The sequence below is a fragment of the Astyanax mexicanus genome, chromosome 6 (genome assembly GCF_023375975.1).
Source record: "Astyanax mexicanus isolate ESR-SI-001 chromosome 6, AstMex3_surface, whole genome shotgun sequence".
NCBI classification, from domain to species: Eukaryota; Metazoa; Chordata; class Actinopteri; order Characiformes; family Acestrorhamphidae; genus Astyanax; species Astyanax mexicanus.
Genome location: NC_064413.1, coordinates 32,953,215 through 32,975,567, shown reverse-complemented (window position 1 = coordinate 32,975,567; position 22,353 = coordinate 32,953,215). Strand labels below are relative to the sequence as shown.

Here is a 22,353-nt window from a genome sequence, read left to right as displayed (position 1 = left end):
CTGTGGCTGAATAGATAAAGCCTGTGGTGGTGGTAGTGGTGGTGCTCTTGCTGTTGTTGATGCTTTGTTTAAATGGGCTGTAAGAGGAGGCTTTTAAGGATTGTTTTAAGGTAAGTCCAGACCTTTTATTTAGACTCCCATCATTATGATGGTGGCCATTAAGGTACAGGGCATGTGGGGCCAGGCTGCACTCACACAGCTAAGGGCTTTTACCAGTGTTCCCAGAAAGAGCTTCCTGTAAAACACTAGAATTGTAGTACAAAGCAGTGTTCAGTTAGATGACAGTTGGCCAGAATTCTCAGATTATTAACGCTGGCGTCGGTTGTTAGATTTTTCTTTATCAGTTTGTTGGCATAAAGGAGAGAGCTTTTAGTGAGGGATAGACTAATAAATTGTCATTGAAGTGTGTGTGAATACATATACACACATGAGAAGAAAAAAAACACTCCACACACTCTTAAAACAGCTAGCTCTACTTCCATTTACACACTCATGTAAGTATATACATCCATTTCGAATGTCTTATGCTAACACTACCTCCCTCTTTCTCTGTCTCTCTCTCTTTTTTTCTTTCTTTCTGCCCATTTTTTTCTCTTTCTGTTCTTCAGCTTTTTTTTGTGTAATCTGTCAATCCTCCTGCTCCCACAGCTCTTTCAGCTTCTCATTAACTAGCCTCTGTCTTCTCTTTTTCTACCCCCTCCCCACCTCTACGACTATGGACCCTGTAGATTCGGATAAACAGGGAAGTAAGTACTTCACTGCTCTTTCTTCTCTCTTTCACCTCTCCACCCTTTCCCTCTATCTCTCCCTCTTGATCCCACCCTGAAGGAGGGAATGCCTCTGAGGTGACGCTAATAAATCATGTGAAACATTGCTCACACTGTGCTTTCCTTGTTGTCTTTCCACACTTTCCACACTGTGTCCACCTCCTGAGGAGCGTCAGCTTTTCAACTCCATCTGTTCGCATCCAAGCCTTATCATATGTGATCTAGCCATTACAGTGTGACAAACTGACAGACAGACCATGCAGCAGTGTTCAGTTCTCTGGGCAGGAACAGGGATTTGTGCCATAAAAAGTCAAAATGAATTGTTTGAGTCATTGTGTCTTAATGCATGTACAGGAAAAGAAGGCATTTTCTTTTCTTTTGCAGATTTTGCATGTTCAGATAAAGATGCAGATATACAGTACAAGCCAAATGTTTGGAGATACCAAACCTTAAAATGTTTTTTGTAAATTTTTTTGTTAAATAACTAGGTTATCTATGCAAAATATATAAATTATGTTTTAGATTATTATTATTATTATTATTTTAAGCATTCTCTCATGAAGCTTTATGATAAGCTTATTGGGAATTATTTTAAACATGCTTGGAACATACAGCAGGGTCCAAAAGACCAAAAAGATTTAGATCTAATGAAAAATTTTGTCAAATACATCATCAAGACTCATCAAGAATGATAGATAATTTACTGACTGTACATAACATAGGTGCTGTGGTTCCATTTCCTTCTGTTCTATAGCAATAAAGGCGATAACTTGCAACCAGACTTTCTGCATTAGAGACCAGAGGTGGAAAATAAAATAGGAGAAATAAAAAATGTGCCAACATTAGCACAACCAACTGGAGATGGAACAACAGTTAGGACTAGCGAGCAGGGGGGGTACTAGACTTGTGGTAGTTTCACTTTTTAAAAAATCAGCATTCTATCTATGCTTTTCTGCAGTCATTGTAATAAATTCTACCTAAAAATTCTATTATTCACTCAAATTGTTCTGTTTTAAATTTGTAATTAACTGTTGTGCTCTAAGAAAAGGAAACAAAAGAAACTTTTTTTTTCTTGAAAAGGATTTGAAAATGTAGTATATATTTATCTTAGAAACAGAGTTTAAATATTGAAATACTTTATGTAAGTATATCCAAACTTTTGACTGTTACTGTACATGCTGGGAAGCTTTTTTTCTTTAAAGTTTAATCCATTTATTGAGCACATTCACAAGGGACAATCCTTTGTTCAACAAAGCACTGTGTCTAATAGTGTGTCAAAAACTCTGAACTTTTTTAAAAGGACCGTTGTGGCTTTTCACTTCAAATCCTTTTAAGCGTCTGTGTGCTGCTGGGCATTATTCAGTTAGAATGTGGGCAGGGCTTTTTCCTCCTAGCTGTTCCAGCTGTGCCGGTAAAGAGTAGCGATTAGGAAGGGAAGGTGGTAGTCAAGGAGAATTCCTGTGCCACTAAATCTCTAAACACTGGAGCATTTGGGTGTGTAGCTTTACTCATATTAAGAGATTGAGAGCAAGGTAAATTCAGCAAAAGAGTCGGAATAGGCCAAATCTCAAATGGCTGCAAAGACGTCTTCTGTGGTTTCTGGTTTGTTCTTGCAATGTGTCGATTTCTTCACGCAGTTCACACGAGCTGACTGGTTCTACATCAGAACCTCTTTGTTTGCACAAGCATCGACCATAACAGAGCCTCATAGTCCCATGCCACTTAGGATGCGTTTAAAAAGGCGAGACAAAAAGCTCGCTGTTCAGTGAGACATAATCTGAAAGTTGCTGCACGTAGCTACTCTGCTCTTTCCGAGCTACACAGACTTGATCTAATGCTTTGTTTTGCCAAGGGAAAAACTTCAGGATCTCCCTGCAAGAATCTTGCTTCCTTTGTACCGCTTCTCTGTTCTGTGTCTGTTTGAATATGTGTACGGATAATGGTTTGACTTTGAGAAGATCTATAAAGGAGGCGTTTCCAGTGTTCCTAAATGCAGCAGCAACAATGAAAGCCATGTCTCCATTATTTTCACTATTGTGTGTTTAATGAAAACAGATCCAATTTGCGGTAGCATCTCCAGATAGCTCCATGACAAAAGGCTGCCTTTGATGAATGGATTGCTTGCTTTGCAATACATAGCACGCCTCAAGTGACTTTCCATCTCCGCCAGTGCCAAACATAGCACTGTGCTGAATACATGAGTGTAGATGCTGCTGGTCTAGAAGTCTTAGGATATTAGGAGTCGTGTGCATGTTTTGAGAGATGAGTTTTGACAGTTGCGTAGAGCCTGGATGGATTTGTCAGGAGACATATTTTTTGCAGGATGATAAAGCCACATTAGCTATGTTTTGCACAGCAGGTAAAGTTGGCCAAACCTGATTTTCTCACCAAAGATATTTTTTTTAAATATTACCATTTATCTGACATTTGTCTGAACAGTTCTTGCTCCTAAACTGATGTTCATGTGCAAAAGAGTAGTGCTACATGTGAAGTACGACAGTGTTATAGGAGCTTTTCAAGACACTTGGGCTTGTCACGGAGCATGCATTTAAGCACGTTGTATGGCTACTTCCACTTCTTTGGTTTGCTAGGTTGGGTTCTTTTAATTTAACTTTCTTTAAAACCCTTTCTTTAGAAATGCTGGCTAATTATATTTAATTTAAACAGAAACATCACTCAGAAGGTCTGAAAGTCACTGAAATCCTCCCACACTGTTGTTGTGCATTTTCCTTTACTAATCTGGCTGTTCAAATTGAGTCACATTGCTGCAAATCAGATATGTACCATATTTAACTACCATGTATGAAAGTGACCAAAAACAGAATTGTCCAAAACTGTTCGATACGGCGTGTTCTTGCTATTCACACAACATCATGTGACAGAGTTTTATACCTGATTTGTGAACATGGCCATCAGCTACATAATGCCAGTACCTTCTGCTGCCAGACAAAGGTGTGGTCAACACTAAACCATTTTGCAGTGACCAGTCAAGTGTAGGGATACTCTGTAACTAATAATCATCACGTGTACATCATACATGTTGTAATCAGTGTCAATTCCTAATATATTTGCACTGTAATACTGTGAAATGCAGTCACAATAAGAAAAATCAAACTGTAAAGAGGATTCAATAATTTGTAATAATTAAACATAGTTACATGGCTAACTAATGTAGCAAATGTGCTTATTTCTAGCGACCTATAATCGTAGGAGAGTGTACAATTAGCTGCCTTATTTAGGCACTCTTTGAGGTGCAACAATTTCATTGAGTGTGTAGAGCTCTTAGGTCGCTTTATATGCCATAACTAATTAAATTCACAATGACAAAATAGAAATGCACAACACTAGGGACTGGATGCGTGTCAGCAATTATGGGTGCAATGATGCATGTTTTCTACAGAGCTCTAGGTATAAACTGCAGAGATTGTTTTGGCTCAGATGGATAAATGTTCTAAAATAAAACTTTTACATTGCCTGTCCTCTAAAAACATGTGACCCTGGTCCTGGAGGCCCCCGGTTCTACACATTTTTAACACTCCAACTTTAAATTTAGAAGGGATTGTTATTAGGCCTGGCCAACACTACAGAATAATTGGGTCTATTGTTTGGGCAGTTTGCTTGTTCCAAACATCAGAATTGTAATAAACAATGACCCTCCCAGATTATCCTGTAGTGTGTAATAATTAAGTTCTCTTTCTTTTATCCGTACTAATCATGCAACAAAAATAGAAATTTTTAGATACAGACATCAGGGCTCATAAATACTTTAAGCACACAACTTTTCTATGGTCAGATTAAGATTTGGTATCTTTTATGGTTGAAATTTAATGGTTTGGTACCAGTTTTCTCTCTAGTGCTCCCAGCAATAGAATAGCTTTGGGCACACTCCTTTTTTTAATTTTTACAAACTACAAACAATACTGGGATTATTTTAGTTACATTTAGTTACGTAAATATACAAGGAGTTCACATAATTTTCTTGCTCTTGGCTTTTTTTTTTGCAGTATAGCAGTTTATTAGAAACTTGCATGATAGGTTTAGAGTGGTTGGTCTGCACTCTTGTTTGCATGCATAATCTGAAAGTGTGTGTTGTTTTAGTTAGAGAAGATTATGTAATGTGAGAACATTGATGACTATCAATAATCAAGAGTAGAAAAATCAAATGAAGAATATCATACATGCTTAACATCAGGTAGGATTTTAAATCTGGCAGTGTGGGCCAGGCATCAGTTGATTAGCTGAATCAGGTGTGTTGAGAGGGTAGAGAGTCCTCTCCATGACCAATAAAGTAAGATATCACAAAATCCAAATTATTTCCAAATCCGAAAATTCCAAGTAGCTTTAGAAAGAGAGCACAAATATTTGAGTGTGTGATGTGTGTAGCATAAGCCTAGCCCCCATTTCCCTCCCACTTCACTCTAATAAGATGCACCCATGCAGTTTGGCTAGTTTTGATCTCTGACAGTAGTTGAACAAATGTGATTGACTGTGTGAACATCTTTCTTTCATGAACATTTTTTTTTTCTTTTGATGCTGTATTGAATTAATTGAAATAGTTGTGCTCCAAAAGTTTCTGGATCTCATGCAAACCTACTCATTCATTTATAAGGGCAGATCCTTCAGGTCTTCTTTAGGCCTTTTAATACATAAGCAGTTAATTGGGCTTTAGAGAGATACGTTGGATAATGAAGAAGGATAGCAGAGTGAAAGTAAAAGTGAGCAGGTGGGAAATACTTAAGAAGTGTAAGTGAGGGAGAGAGAGAGCAAAAGAGAGAGATGCTCATCTGGCTGTGCCCAAGGCACAGATGGCTTACTCAGCATGTCCTCTCTTGCCTGTCTTTCAGGGTTACCATCGATCCAACCACTTCATCGCCACACAGGGTGAGTATCTCTGCATGCCCCGTGCTGGAGTGCCAGTGTGCCTCCATGTGTGCATGTGTACGTGAATGTGTGAGAGTGAGAGTGTATTTGTGTTTGTGTCTGTCCAGCAAGATGAGATCCCTTGGGGTCGGAGTGAGTCTTCCTCAAACACCTCATTAGAGTGTGTGTGTGTGTGAGAGAGAGATAGAGAGAAAGAGAAGGATGACTAAGGTAGGGAGGACACGCATTTTAACTGGAGCTAATAGCTTCTGAGCAGTGATAATTATAGCTGTAAACAGTATGTAGGGCAGCGTGAAGAAAGGTAGTCCTACAGAGCACAGGATTACTGCCTGGTGCCTTCATGCCTAACCCCACCGTCTCACCCTCCACAACACCTGCAAGTCTTGAGCATGTATGTATGTCAGAACAAAAATGTACTAAATATAAGAAGAAAAAAAACCCTGACAAACTGACTTCAAGAGGTTTTTGTTTTACTGTATGAGTTGTTACAAGTAATTACTGCTTAAACCAAATATCCAAAAAACTAAATTGAGTTATTAGTGTGTGTGTTATTAAGCTACTGTGTTGTAATGTATCGTAACAATAAATGGTAACATAGTCTCTTATGAAATTGTTGTATTGGCATTAGCATCTTAACTGAGAATTCCTGCTCTGATATTTGGGATAGTGTTCTAATCTCTGATTTTAAAGAAAATTGCAGATGCTACACCCTGCACCATGTAAAGGTATAAAAAAAACATGCCTTGAAAAACACAAAAACAAAAAAACAGAGAATGGGAGAGGATTTCACACTCAGACTTGCTCCATCCTGTGCAAGAGTCTCAGGTCTCTGAGCTATTTGATCAAAGTCACTCAAGGTCCCATCCCCCCTCCCATCCTCTCCTCATTTTTCAAAATTCCCTTAAATAAATCATAGTCTGTGTGTGGCATATATGTGTCTTCCCTCCTCTGAATTCCAAGACATACTGTTCTGATGGGGGAAATGTGGCTTTCTCTTGCAGCCACATCCTTTGCTGATGTTTAAAACCGTTCTCCAGTCAGCAGAAGCAGCTGCTATTGAATTACTCTCTCTGAACCACCGACTGATTTACACAACTACCTCATAACACACTCTGACACTGTAGAAATAAAGCCTGCTGTCGGGGCACTGATTGACATTGAATTACTCTTTGTGTGTGTGTGTGCAGGGCCTAAGCAGGAGACAGTGTATGATTTCTGGAGGATGGTGTGGCAGGAGAACTGCTTCAGCATCGTTATGATCACCAAGCTCGTGGAGGTGGGCAGGGTATGTCCTAACATCATCCATTTCTACTGTCTCAGGTGTCCTCCTGTGTGAAATTCCCCCTGCCTTTGTTTGTCTAGGTGTTTACTAGATGATGTGATTGAGGAAAAATGATAAGATTGCGTAGTGCCATAATGAGGTTTTGTTTGTCAGGTGATAGCTGTAATGCTTACAGTTTCAGCAGCATCTCCCGTGTGTTTATACCAGCCTGCCTACAGTGCATTTGGGGTCATTATTTTGCTCCCTTCGCTTTGCGACAGTGTTTGTCTCAGTGTTTCTCACCTATCACGCTCCTCAATTTCCTTCAGCAAACACAGATCAGTACACTCGGGTGGAATCTGCTGCTGGCAGTCGCACTCTTTAACAGGAGTCCGGGGTTACTGTGAAATTGTTGTTCCATTATGCCAAATGGACTTTGTTGCATATGATAAAAGCTGTGAATGCCAGGGATAAACAGATGATTCCTGAGGCCTCATGCTAGATGTGACACTTATTATAGCCCATATGACCATAAGAAAAACAACAGTGCTTAAAAAAATTGTTGTGTTTGTTATTCTGAGCTGCTCCTTTGTGTTTGACTGGAGGCCCATCAATGCAGGGCAATAAAAATAACCAAATATTGATAAGAAATGCTGTTTATTAACATATGGGGCCAGTACTTACAAATCTTTCAACACAATAGTGTGTTCTTACAAATTGCTGACATTAACAATATACCAGTGGCGTGCAGTTATATTGGTGGGTACCCCTTTTTTTTAATTTTACTTAATTTATAAAATATATATATATATGCTTATAGTTTACAATAACTATAATATATATTCCTTATTAAATATTATGTAATGATTTACATGCACCTATTGTCACCCCATCTTTGAAGGGTTAGAAGGTCCTCACTGCACACCACTGCAATATAAAGTACTTTGAAAGTATTAGTTTCTCATTGAAGAACACTGTAAAATATGACTAATAATGTATGCAGAGAAATAGAGGACTACAGTCTGTAATTATACAACTTATGAGTGTAGTAACAAGAAGGTGGTCATAATATTCTGATATGAATGTGTATATCTACTGATCTCTTCTTCTAAAATAGAGTTGCAGTTTTATTGCTTATCACAGTGGCAGCTGTTTGTTTTGTCTCCCACACACTGCAGTATTTGGTCTGATCTTCACACTGCTATAAATATTTTGGCTTTCATTTCTACCTAATGTAATGTAATGAAATATTAGATGATTTTTTTTTTGTAGAAAAATAAAAGGCTGTTTAATGACTTGTGACTTTTGTATCATTCTGTAGCAAATACTGTGATGAACATCATTAGTAGCACACAGGCAGGACAGGTTTGCCCTTTATTTTGATGCTTAAACAGCATATGAAAACATTTAGTGTTGAACTTTGGGTCATAACAAAACACACTATTACTGGCAGTCATAAACAGTATAAAAATATGTGTTTAATTGGTCATTTAGATTGTATGATAATATTTGCAAACATCTCACAGCTCTGGTGACTGCATTTGCATGCTGTGTGTATTAGACAGATTATATAACTATTTGGCAGAGACTGCTTGATTATTTTAAAAGATGTTTTATTCTAGAGTTCAGTATACATATGTTTTTTTTCTTCTTTTAATAAGTAATGCAAGAAATACCAACTTAAGGATTAAGCAAATGTTAACGATTTTTAAGTTCCATTTTTCCTCCACATACCACTATCCTTTTTAATTGCTCTCTGGGTCCCTGTTGGCAGTGCAGAATCCTTCTAACATGTTTTTGCTGTGTGTGTCTAGGTGAAGTGCTGTAAGTACTGGCCTGATGACACAGAGATGTACGGAGACATCAAGATCAGCCTGCTGAAGACAGAGACCCTGGCAGAGTACACAGTACGCACCTTCTCCTTAGAGAGGGTAAGGAAGTGTAGCGTTGCTCTTACACAGAGTCTCATGGGGTCACTGTTGCAGCCTCAGCCCTGTTCACTTTGAAACTCACTAATGATGCACCCTCTGTGTAGCATTCAACTGTGTATGAGGAAAAAAATGGTTTCACTCTTGACAACCTTTTCCTCTCAGAGGATTAACACCATGTAGAGCTGCTGCACCATTAGTGATTCAGGAAAATGGGATAGTATTAAAAATGTATAATATTATGAAAACAGTGCACAGTATGTGAATGTTAGCTAACACTAAATGGAGTTCTAGGTTAAAATATATTCCTCTGGGGAATGCTCTGTCCCTGCGTGTGCACTCCTAATTACTGCTTCCTATTGCCACTATATGCTTTCTGACACTGGTCTTAATGCAATAATAAAATATTGCTGTTTCTATAAATAGGTACATTTAGTTTCATGCAAATGTTTCAGCACCCCCTGTGTCAGATATGGTGACGCGATCCAGCTCATCACTATAAATATGTTCGTTCCACTTTGTCTTATATGATTAATAACTAAGTAGTTACACATTACCAGTCCACAATCCAACTAGTGTAACAGTGAATATATCCCCAGTAACTGCACTGTTGTTGCCAGATTATTAAAATGTAAAGACACAGTTACTGAAGAGATGATATAAAATTCAGAAAGTAAATACAAATTGTGTTGTTATACCTGAAAAATTAGGTGCAGCAAATAGAACACTAAATGACCTAATGTTTCTTACATGTTTTAGCCCACTTTAATGTCTTTAATTCCCTTTTCTTTCTTTTAGCTGTGTTATATCAACACATCAGCTCTTTCTATTGTGTAGAATTCCTTACGTTTTCTGTAGTAAACATGGTAGCAGTGCATTAATCTGCCCTTTAGGTTGAAGTGTATATGAGTGATACAGTGATACATAGAGTGAACAGTAGTGAATATAGAGGAATTAACTAGCTTTAGCATTCCTCCGACTTTCTCTATCTCTCCATCCGTCTCTCCCTGTTGCTGCTGCTGTTGTGTGGAGGTATAGCACTAACAGAGGGCTTTGATGTGTGCTTTAGCAGTGTGGTGGGTCTGTCTGTCAGTCAAAGCCTGTGTGTGTGTGTGTGTGTGTACAATTTGTGTGAATGTATACAATATGTGTATGTGTGTGTGTGTGTGTGTGTGTGTGTGTGTGTGTGTGTGTGTGTGTGTGTGTGTGTGTGTGTGTGTGTGTGTGTGTGTGTGACAGCAGCACAAACAGGGCATTACTGCATCACTGTCAGACACACTCACTGCGGGAGCACTCCTGTGCTTATTCAAATAGGCGGGCAATGGCAACCATTGCTGACAGTACTGTGACACACACACACATACACAGAGAGAGAGAGAGAGAGAGAGGGAGAGAAAGAAGCATTCTTCCCCTGAGCTGAACCATCAAATAAATCTCTGAGCCATCTCTGTCACATTATTGTTTGTGCTAAGGCTAAGAGCAGAAGCAGAACGTGGTTACCAGCTCCTTGGCTTATTCTTTAGTTCTGGTTCTCTGGGTTTCTCTTCTCCCAAAGTGTGACTTAAAAACACAGTGACCTTCTCTCTTTGTCAGAATACCGGTAGTTAGTATTATGCAATGAATCATCACATTTCGAAATGCTGTGAGCCGCGAGCCCATCACAAACAGCAGACAAGAACAGCCAAGTTTCATAAAGTCTGAAAGCTGGAAATAACAATGCTGCTCAAATTACACACAGTGTCAGGGTACAGTCAGCCAGAGTTCAAATCTCAGAACTGTCCTCTAGGCCAGCTTCTGCTGCAACAGATCGGATATATACACAATAATACTCAGCTATTTATTTGATCAATTTCAATGAATTCCAAGATCAAATATAAACTAAGAAAATTGTGAAAAGAAAGGTTGCAAGTGTAACTGTTAAAACAAGACAATTATTCAGAGTGTTCTATTTTCTGTGACTCATAAAATGATACTAATGTGTCCTAAAATATTAAGGGAAGTCTAAGCACTGGCATCTTTTCTCCAGTATAATTTCGAATTGTCCATTATGAAGAGAAAATCTATTCGCTTTCACCTCTGGTCCTGCCCATTCCCAAGTCCTGTTTTCTTCTAAAAATCCCCATGACCAGAGATCATTAGATAGATGAACTTTGAGTAAAGTCAGAGGAACAGCATAGTATATACAGGCTGTGCTAATCTCACATTGATATCAATGATGATACCAACCACTTTCCACTCACATATCTTGCTAATCTGCTTTTTTCACAACATTTTAAAGACAACAAAATGCAGTGCACATGTGCCAAAAGATCAGAAGGTAGTTAATAAAATATTATCTTCTGTTAAGTTGCTTAAGTTTGTATGTTTTAATCAAGCCAAAACAAAATCTTAATTTAATCACATTACGTTTACTAGAGCCTGAGAGATTTATTGTGTAGCAGTAAATAATGTAACAAATCTTGTGAGCAGTTAGAGTTCTGGTTCTGTAACCTCATTAGAGAGTATGGATGATGCACTGCCTGCTGTTGGTCTAAAGCTGAGTTCTGCTGTGTGTTCTGCAGAGGGGTTACTCAGCCAAACATGAGGTCCGGCAGTTCCATTTCACATCATGGCCTGAGCATGGAGTGCCGTACCACGCCACAGGCCTGCTGGCTTTCATCCGCAGGGTCAAAACCTCCACTCCCGCTGATGCTGGACCAGTGGTGGTCCACTGCAGGTATACACACACACACACACACACACACACACAGTGTGTTAGCACTACTCATTCAGTGTAGTAGCAGTAACTTTATTCTTGGTGTTTTGGAGCAGTGATACTCAGTGAACAGTGGGTCTTCTGTGCCATTATAGATCAGCAGACCTGCCAATCTTTAAGCATTTTTAGTGTGAAAGCTCTGTGATTTGATATCAGTATATGCTGTTACAAGATATTACTATCCAACATGCCAAAACTGTAGTCATCATCTAAGCTGTTTTAAAGTGAAAGCAAGTCAATTGAAAAATAAATGTGGAATGATTGCCAATTATGTAGTTGTGTATAACCCAACAGTCCCCAGTATGCTGCGACCTCCTCACATAAACAGCTTAATGACCAATTAATGCATTGACACTGTTCTATTTTTTGTTTGTTTGTATAAAACATTTAAACACACCAGCTGCTCTTTATATTGTGTAAGTATTTCATGATTGGAACAATAGCAGTACCCCAAAATATCTGTAAAATCTTTATATAAACTATCATTTAAAGCTAAAAATGTTTTTGCTTTCAACAGTAAATTTATGGTTGAGACTTTTTTAGACACTAAATGCATTTACATGCACTTCATAATTTAATTACTGCAGTACATCAGAGTTTGATCAAAACGTTTATGACTGAGGTAACTAGATAAGATACCAGAGTTTTAATGAGTCAGGCAACCATCCAATAATCTCACAAAATAAGGCATAAAATAAACATGTAAACTTCTTGCTGACACTTGTTTTACATATTTAGGTGCAAAATGAACATACATCTAGAAAATGAAGATTATTTCCATACATCTTGTGGAGAAATCTGACAATTCTCTAAGAAATCAGAGTGTGCTGTTTACATGACCAGTTAAATAATCTGCAGTAATCCGATTATGAAAAGATTTGATTGCGAGTAAATGTACTCACTGATGACACAGTACAAATCTGCCATACAAAAACAAATCCAAACGTAAGTTATGGATTTATCTATTTATACTATACAATTATACTATACATACTACAGCACATTTAGACAATAGTAACTAGTGACAGTGAGCATATACACCAAGAATGATGCCTGGAATGAAGGAGAAAATGCTGTTTGTTCACTTACCCCACCCCCCGGTTCCTGCCGGTCCATTGAATTAAACTGGTGACCTTGTGCCACATGTCTGCTTGCATCTATTTTCACTCAATACTCCTTAGCATAGAAGTTCAGATGTGTCAAACCAATACAATGGTTCTTGGAATCTTGGGACTAGTCATTTCAAAGGCAATGACACCATATTCACTAATTATTATGGTGGCACAACTATCTGTGCAGTAAACACACACACACACACACACACACACAGTGATCTATTGAGCACCTGTGCCTGGAGTGGTGGGCGGCAATCTGCAGCACCTTTGAGGGGGGCTGTGAGGAGCCTTGCTCAATAACTCAGTGCTCTAACCACTAACCCACCACTGACCCAAAGATTTCACTGGGACCTGAACCCTGGCCAACCATGTATGAGACCAGTGTTCTTTAACCTTTGCCCTGTAACATTTGTTCATCATTAGAATGCATTTTTAATGCAATCCCAATACTAATCCAGGGATGCTCATTTCGCTACCACCCTGTAAAGTTTACCTCCCCTCCTAATCTCACACAACTGATCCAGGTAATTAAGTCCTTCAGGAATGTATGAACATTTAAGATTCTCCAGGGAGGTAGATCTTCAGAACTAGGAATAAAAAAGTCTAAATTAAACCAAAATAATCAGGTGCATTCTGCTAAAATAAGGAGATTTGAAAATGCATTTAACATGTATTTTTAAGAATTGCTGTGAAATCAAATTAAACAAGTATGTTGTGTGTGTGTTCTGCAGTATGGGAGCTGGCAGGACGGGCTGCTATATCGTGCTGGACGTCATGTTGGACATGGCTGAGTGTGAGGGAGTTGTGGACATCTACAATTGTGTAAAGACTCTCTGCTCACGCCGTATCAACATGATCCAGACTGAGGTATTGACACTCACACACACGCAGATTTACATGTTAACCCAAAAGAAAAAAGCTGAGATAATAAAAAAGTTGCTGTCATTTGCATAGTGATACTTTTTGTAGGAGTGCTATGAATATTCAGTGTGCTTCTGAGTGTGTTTTAAAAATCACTGTGTGCACAAGCCCACTGATAAAGATCTTCACATCTCTCGGCTTTGTGGAGGCGCGTGCCTCTCTTTAGATCTATCTTTATTTGCATATCCAAACTTTATTATGTAAATCCAACATTCATTTGGCTGTTTATTACATTTGTAATTGTTTACTAGATGCTTTAATTAAATCTATCCTGCAAGTGTTTGTTTGTTTAGAGCTATTTGTTAGCTCACAGTGCACTTTGAAACTCGCCGCACGTTATAGCAAATGTTTAATTTAGATCAGGGCAGGTTAGACCAATTCTGTCCCCCAGCCTTTATTAAGTTTAATCAGACGTTATCTTGTATGCAATTTCTCTCTCACTCTCTGGTTTGTCCCCACTTTTATTTTCACTCTCGTTCTCCCTTTCCTTTCCCCCGCTGCAGGAGCAGTACATATTTATTCACGATGCTATACTGGAAGCGTGCTTGTGTGGAGAGACGGCTATACTGGTGAACGAGTTTGCTCTCACCTACAAAGAGATGCTGAGGGTTGACTCTCAGAGTAATTCCTCACAGCTTCGAGAAGAGTTTCAGGTCAGTCACCTTCCTTACACACACTTCCAGAGGTCCTGGTCTGTATACAGTGGTTTGAGTCTAATCTTAGTGGCAGCCATAGAGACTTTTCTAATGAAGGTACCCATACAGTTTATACAGTCTGATACAGTTTAATGGAAGGTAATATGACCACAAGTGTTTTTTTGAGTACACATGCAGTACTGGGCAAATATCAGAGACCACCAATCACGCTTAAATGGCTTTTAGTATTGTACCAATCTGGAATAGGTCTGGGAATGTGGCTGACCATGGTAAAGCATAGTTTTCGTAAAGGCAGCAGTCAGAGATGTCAAAGATGTCAGCAGTATGCAGTCCAGCATAGTCTTTTAAAAAAATTATAATTATCTTATTTACATAACAGTGTGCCTGTTAAGAAGACCAAAGCTGATCTGGCATTGTACAAAATTGCTCTTCACACCATGACACCAGGCCTTTTGAACGTGCAACGTGTGTGAACAAACGTACACATTTTCCCTGTGTGTGTGAGTATAACTTAGTAAAGACAGGCAGACAATAAATGTTTACCATATTCACCCAATTGGTTATTACTGATTAAACTTAAACCTCTACTATTAGCTTCATAAGTAAAGACAGTCCCAGGATTGTGCTCTAAGAGGTTTAATTGTCTTAATTGTACATTCCACAATATTTTTTGCTTTATTCATTTCAAACGATTAGCCAAAATATAACTTAAGATAGTGAAAATGAATTATACGAATCTCAATTCTTTGGCGACCAGACAAGGATTTGTTTACTTTTTAGAATCTTAGCTCATGTCAATGTTGTTTTTAAACAAATTGGGTGATTTTCAAGCTGATTTAGGTGTGAAACATTTATGTATATTTATTTATAACACTAGAATTGCAGTAAGGGTTGTGTATGTAATGCATTGCTGATTAGGCCTTGGTGACCCTGTGAAGAGTTACGCCTGCAAGGTTAACACTCTCAAATAAGGAGCGAGATGATTTAGAACTTTGCTAGAAAATTGTTTTCCATTAACTTTACAATCTAACCGCAAAGCCACACATACATAACAGTGTAGTCTATAAGGGATCATCTCTACTAATGGGCAGTGAAGTATATATGAAGCAGCGACTCAAAGATTGAAGTGCAGAATGTCAGGTTTAATTTAAGGGTATATACTGTATGAACCATGTAACCTTTTAATACATTAAAGCCCATTTCAGGGGGGCATATTCTGGTTAAATTTCTGAGTTAGGCTTCTGCTGATGTGTAGAAAGCTCACTTTAGAGCTAAAAAAGCCAGCACTTAAAGGTTATCTTATCCAAGGCAGAATTCCAGGCTGCCAGTTAAGAGCCCCAATATCGATTGGAAAGGCTCGCATATCAAAGAAATGCGGCACTAAATCACTGCCCTTCTCCTTTCCCCCCATTTAACTCTTACACTGCATCTCACTTTCATATGCACCGTATGAATTATGGAGCATTTATCACTGCTGTCTTTCGCAGGCAAAGGAAAGAGGCATAGAAATGTCTTTGGATTATAGAGGGCAGATCGCTGTTTGACAGCAGGATGTTTTGCATGCTTTGATCCAGCCAACCCATCTCGTTGACATTCACACTGGCATCCTTTTCGTCACTCTAAGTCTGCGTGTGCGTTTTTCTGTGCAGGGAGGGAAACGTATTACTACAGCCAAAAGCTTTTCTATTAGCATTTCTCTTATGTGTTTACACTATTCATTGGAGAGCAGCGTGTTGCTTTCCCAGCATTAACAGCAGGCATGATTTTGCACAAAAAGCCCATCAGAGAAAAGACTCCAGGTATGCCACATTCTCGCTTTAATGGTGCTTTTTTGATGGGATCATAGCATGCCTATTCATTATGTATGAGGCTGGCCTGATTTCCAGTTTTTTGTTCAATAATTTCAGAAGCAGTGTGCACAAGCGATATGAAATGCTTTTTAAAGTCGAATCCAAAAGCTGCAGTCAGCACGCAGCCCCACCTGCAGTTGCCAGATGCACAATGCCGCTTGTGTAAAGTGTAAATCATCGTAATCACCCAAATGGCAGCTCTCATCCCCTCTATCTCTCTGCCTTTCCCCGTCAGGTTGCGGCTTCCCACTCATTTCCGTCTCTCTTCTATCTCTCTTCTTTGTTTGCGTTATCTGCCAGTGTCTGTTTCACCACTCTTGTCTCTCTCTCTCACTTTACTCTAAGTCTCTTTCCCTTTTCTCCTCTCCCACAAGTGTTCATTTCAGCATTTTTTGTGAGATTTCCAGCATCCTTAAAAGAAAATTCCCAAAAATGGTGTTTCAAAAATACTAGGCCAAGCTTTCAGTCAAATATTACCTTTAATAAATCACCAAACTGATAACAGAGAATTAAGTGCAGTGTGTGAGTGTAGAGTATTCAGTATAGTGCCAAAATGGGACCCCTGATCAAGAAGACCACCAAAACAGTCCCTATCAACTAAACAGCGCTGAACATTTCTATTAATATACAATAGGTTGATTTGTGTAAAACTGACCAATAGACATTAAGAAAATCCCTAAGGACTTGCTTAATTAGAAGGTTGAATTTAAAATCAGTTAATGTATTCTACAGTTAAACAATTATGTAATGTCCTGAGTGCCAATTGGTCAGTTTTGAAAAGAACATAAATAGACAATTCCACAGTTTACAGATGAGAAAGGCAATATTGAACCCACCAGTTAGATTAGAAATTGCAAAGAGCAGAAGAAGAGTTTCTCAGCTGCCATATATTATCACAAAGATATTTATACATTAAATGCTTAGTGGCTTTCAAGACGGCAGCTATGTTTATGACATCGCTTAAAAGATGGGCCTCTTTACCCCTTACTTGCTGTCATTTTCCCTTTTGTTTCTGAAAAAAGCACCTGGCAGCTTTTTCTTGCAATGTATTTTGAGTTCTGGCAACAATCACTGATGATTCTGTCAATTTACAAATCTATGAAGAAGCTTTAATTCTTTAAAAAGAAATGGAAAAACACATTGTTTCCATCAGAAAATAACTGATAGTCTAAACGATGTAAATTAAGTGTTTTCTGACTACCATTATTGAATATATATTTTCAGGTAAAGATAATTTAGTTGAAAGATTTCAGATACAGTGGTGTGAAAGTGTTTGCTCGCTTCTTGATTTCATATTTTTTAATGTTTCAGATCATAAAAACAAATGTAAATATTAGTCAAAGACAACACAAGTAATCACAAAATGTTTCCCCCCTGAACCCTAGCAGCAACAACTGCAATCAAGCATTTGTGGTAACTTGCAATGAGTCTTTCACAGCGCTATATAGGCATTTTGGCTCTACTCTTCTTTTTTTCAAGCATTACCCACCTTTTTTTAAGATCATGCCACAGCATCTCAATAGGATTCAGATCAGAACTTTGACTACTCCACTCCAGAGTCTTCACTTTGTTTTTCTTCAGCCATTCAGATGTGGACTTCCTGGTGTGGAAGGTTCACCACTATTTAATGTATTTGCCATATGTAAACAATGGTGCAATGGAGTCCCAAAACGTTGGCTTCATAAACTTTTAGACTGATTTCGCTTTGTGAGGCAGGTCCTATTGAAGTGTTTTTTTGTTGTTGTAGTAATCAGGCCTGGATGTAACTAGATAAATTAAACTATAGTTGAGTTATGTTTTAACTGGAGAACAAACACTTTTCAAAAAGGGCCATGTAGGTTTGGGTTTTTTCCCCGTTAATAATGAAAACCTTTTATTTAAAAACTGCTTTCTGTGTTTACTTGTATTGTCTTTGTCTAATTTAAATTTGTGGCAAACACCACTGTACCACAACATGCATAGTGATATGCTACTTTGAATTGTTTTTCTCTATTTTGGCCTTTACTAACACATTTCTCTTTAGGAGAGAACTGTACACAGGAATTGAAATAAATACTTCTGCCTGTTTCTTCTGCAGACTCTGAACTCGGTGACCCCTCACCTGGATGTGGAGGAGTGCAGCATTGCACTGTTGCCACGAAACCGTGAGAAGAACCGCAGTATGGATGTTTTGCCACCGGACCGCGCCCTGGCCTTTCTGGTCACCACTGAGGGCGAGAGCAACAACTACATCAATGCTGCGCTGACTGACAGCTTCCACCGACCAGCAGCCTTCATAGTGACCCCACACCCCCTGCCTGGCACCACCGCAGACTTCTGGAGGCTGGTGTTTGATTACGGCTGCACCTCCATAGTCATGCTCAACCAGCTGAACCAGTCCAACTCAGCCTGGGTGGGTTCAGTGCTCATGACCGTACCTTGTGTAAAGTGCAGGACAGTGTGCCGAGACTTAAGACTTTTTGTGCTGCAGGCTTTTTCCACCTCTCTGTACAGAGGTTTTTCTTTGTTTTCTTCCCTCTTGTCTCAGCAGACTCCCTAATCCATTGTCTTCTTGCCTTCATGTCTTTGTGTGCACATTCACTCAGTGTTATTCTGTCTTCCCTTCTCTCCATTTAATACTCTAATAACTGGATTAGAGCTTATTTTCTCTCCTTTGTTTCTCTCACACTCCCATAATCTCTGTATCTTTTGGTCTTTTTTTTGTTTGTCCAAACACCTCTCTCCTGTTGTACCTTTCTTGTGTTCTTTCCTCTCTAGTCTATCTATGATTCTCTCCCCTCTCTCTTTCTGCAGTCCATGTGTATTAATATTTATCTCCTTGCTTGCCTGTGTCGCAGTGTTAATGCTGTTCACTCTATGAATACAGCAGTCTCTGAGCATTATTGCTCTTTCTCTTGTCGACCCTTCCCTCACTCTCAAGAACTTTTCCATTACTGTTGTTAATTGCTGATGTTATTTAAAAAATCTCCTTTACTTTGCAATTCAGCTGCCCACCGCACAGTGTACATCATACACTGTGATAATGTTTTGCTGTTTCTTTGTACTGCTCTAAACCTGGAGCGACGATTTCAAGAACAAGAATAAGAAGCACTTGACCCTCACAGTCTTCTCCAGAAGGAGCTTAGATGCTTGTGAAAACATCAATCTATGTTTTCTTGCCCTTTTTTTAATACCTCTTTTGTAATTTCTCTCTTATTCTTCTTTTCTTTTCAACCTTCAGCCATGTGTGCAGTACTGGCCTGAGCCTGGACTTCAGCAGTATGGCCCCATGCAGGTGGAATTTCTCTCCATGTCTGCTGATGAGGATATCATCACTCGACTGTTCCGTGTAAAAAATGTCACAAGGGTAAGTCCAAACCGGCCTACAATTTATTTATTTATTTATTTTTTTACTCTGTTGAAAATGGTTCTTAACCGTGGTTCTTATGCTATTTTATTTTTATTATATTGTAAACATAAGTATTTGGTATCTACACACAAAGCAACGCAAACTGGTCGAGTTGTTTCATAAGTAATACATGTGGAGATATAATCCAAGAACAATTGGTGCTCCAGTGATATTAGGTGATTTAAGATGATTTTTGGCCAAAAATCAAGTTTTAAATACTCTGCTGAAGCCCTTTATAAACAGGTCATCTACATTTTCACGTGTAGTTCATACAACCCTTAACACAACCTCAAAAACACTTAAAGGGTAGTTTAGATTAATGACCCTTTCAAAAGCTTTTGAATAAAAGTGAAATTATTTGAGTTTGAAATATTAATTGATAGGGCATAGGTTTATTGTTAACATTAGATACATCAAAGCAAAAGTCACCCACCCATCAAATTTTGCTCGATTGTTTTGGGGTGAGGGGAAAATTTACACTGATCTTTAAACTTTCACTTTAAAAAGTAACTTCAGGATGATAAGTAAAATAATATAATTTAATCTAATTTGCTTAGAGACGCTGCATTGACAGCTGTTGGAAAAGAGATGGTGGCAAGCTGCACATGTATCAGAGGAGGCATGTGCTAGTCCTCACCCTGCTAGTGTATGATGCATTGCTATTGTGATAGGAGATCAATATGAACAGGGATTGAGTTAACATAAAAAAGGAAAGATAAGGAACAAAACCATGGGACGTTCGTAATCAGGTTTGATTCAAGAAGAGTATATGATAATTTTGGTAAACAGTTTGCCTAGTGCTGAGGCACTTCTAAACTGTAACTTTAAATGTCTGTTGCAAACCTAAATAGAGACAAATGTAGGAGACTTTATTTGGAGGGATTAGTTGATGTTATTTTATTTTACGCAATGATTGCTTCAAGATTAATGCACTTAGAAACTAGAGATGATAACACCTTTATGTTCCCTACCAAACAAGCCACTCCTTACACAGCCTCTAACAAAAGCAGTGGGTGAGATAAGGCAACAGATGTAAAGTACACATTAATTAGCATTCCACAGAAGGTCAGGCTTTTGATTTTCTCAGTTTGCCACAGCTCATTATTGAGACAGAGGCTAGTGTTTTTCTTAGGGTGCATCATAGCACTTTCCTGGCAGGTGTAAAATGATATTGGGCAGTGCTGCATTTCCCTTTGCTCTGATGTGTTTATATAGCATGCTGCTTTATTCCAGTTGGATATGTGACATATAGAGCACAGGCAGCGCTTGGTTTGAAACCAGAAAATGGTAAGACTGTCATCACAAGCAAAATAAAAAGCCTGTCACATTTGGCCTTTACCTCCCCACTGTGAGCAAGCCAGTGTGTGCGTATGGTTTGCACATCTGTCAGGAAGTGGTTGTTGGTGGAAGAGGAGTGCTGAGACTGATTGTATTTACATGTTGTTGATGGTTGGTCAGGCATTGTTTATGTCTGTCTGTGTGAGGAGCAGTAGCTCAGAAACAGACAATGTCACCATTACAGCTTGGTGTGTCATCTTGCCCTGCACCCTATACTGTCAAACCAGTTTAAAGAAAACCACTGCTCTTCAGTTGCCTGATAAAATCAAGCAGTTACCCAGTAAATATTGCTTTGATGTCTAACATTTTAACAAAGACGCCAGAGAAATAATTTTGACGAATTCTGTTGAAACCCTTGTATTAGATGTAGATTTGAAACAGTTGAAAGTGCTCAATCATCATATTAGTTTAGCTCAAAGTGACTTTACACTGTATATTGATCACTCTTGTTACCATTAATCTATTTATACAGCATGCTGAGTTGGCAGGCAGCAGCTTCTCAAACCTATTATAGTATAACAGTTTACAGTAGCTGACACTCTGTAATACAAAAACAATCTATGTTAAAATTGCATAAAAGCAAAATAAGCAAATCACAAGTGAACACAACCATCTACCCCAGTTATAGCAGATATATCCAAGGATATATGATCTACGTTATGTGTTTAAAATCCATTGTATAAATGATTCCCAGAAACTCAACCCAATTGTGATGTGGCAAATAAGAATTTCCTATTTACTTTATTAAAAGCTTTTCTGTGCATCTGTTCAGTAGCATATTACTGGAGGAATGTCTGCCTATGTTTCTGTTGCCTGTTTAGTTTATTATCCAATGTCTTGCTTAGAATTTTAGTGTCAGTATTTGGGTGAGAGAGGTCAGTGACTGGATAGTATAGTGGGGTCTTTCTGGGTTTGAGGTGAAGGGAAATTGTGGTGTTCTATACAAAACGGGTTAAAAAAAAATTGTGTTAGCATGTTGATCAGAGTTTTGGATGGTGGTCAAGGCAAAGTACATTATAAAAACAAGAAAGTAATTATTTAAATCAGATTAAAAAACCAAAGCTCAGCTCAGTTTATTCACTAAAAAAGGTAACAGAGCTTTAATAGACTTACATTTACAATTTACAGCAGTAATTACATAATATATTTATGTAAAATATACATGAAATGCAACAAGTGTGGTCAGAAATATATTAAGTAAAAATACAGTTTTCTTAGGAGTACAAATGTACAGATACTTCATGACTTCCTACTACCTCTAATAATCAGCATCAGCATCAGGTTGTTTTTGATATATCAGTGTAAAATCATCCATGCTGATTGAGACGTCTGTTTGACACTGTTTTATCAACTAATGAGCTGCTCCTAACGGCTTAAAATGTTGTTTCGTTGTTTTTTTCATTCATTTTGAGGTGGTTTCTAATAAAAATGAACACCCTGTGAGCGGTTTTCGTGAAGAAAGTGCTCATATGCTGCTGTTTTAGTTAGGTGGA

General features: G+C 38.4%; 1 protein-coding gene across 11 annotated transcripts in view; it reads left to right on the top strand.

The window, feature by feature from the left end:
* Positions 1–22,353, top strand: part of ptprub (protein tyrosine phosphatase receptor type Ub) — a 595,528-nt gene that overhangs the window by 238,192 nt on the left and 334,983 nt on the right. For 7 of the 11 annotated variants that reach the window (XR_007439597.1, XM_049480639.1, XM_049480638.1 and 4 more), the window contains 9 exons: positions 729–746; positions 5,612–5,648; positions 6,836–6,933; positions 8,724–8,840; positions 11,399–11,553; positions 13,439–13,574; positions 14,132–14,281; positions 18,212–18,526; positions 19,355–19,480. Coding sequence is in view for 10 of the 11 variants with exons in the window: in XM_049480639.1 (XP_049336596.1) it covers positions 729–746; positions 5,612–5,648; positions 6,836–6,933; positions 8,724–8,840; positions 11,399–11,553; positions 13,439–13,574; positions 14,132–14,281; positions 18,212–18,526; positions 19,355–19,480 (1,152 nt within the window). In the remaining variant the exon portion in view is untranslated. The remainder of the gene's footprint in view (positions 1–728; positions 747–5,611; positions 5,649–6,835; positions 6,934–8,723; positions 8,841–11,398; positions 11,554–13,438; positions 13,575–14,131; positions 14,282–18,211; positions 18,527–19,354; positions 19,481–22,353) is intronic. The other 4 variants (XM_022673672.2, XM_022673668.2, XM_049480640.1 and 1 more) reach the window with 1 other exon arrangement.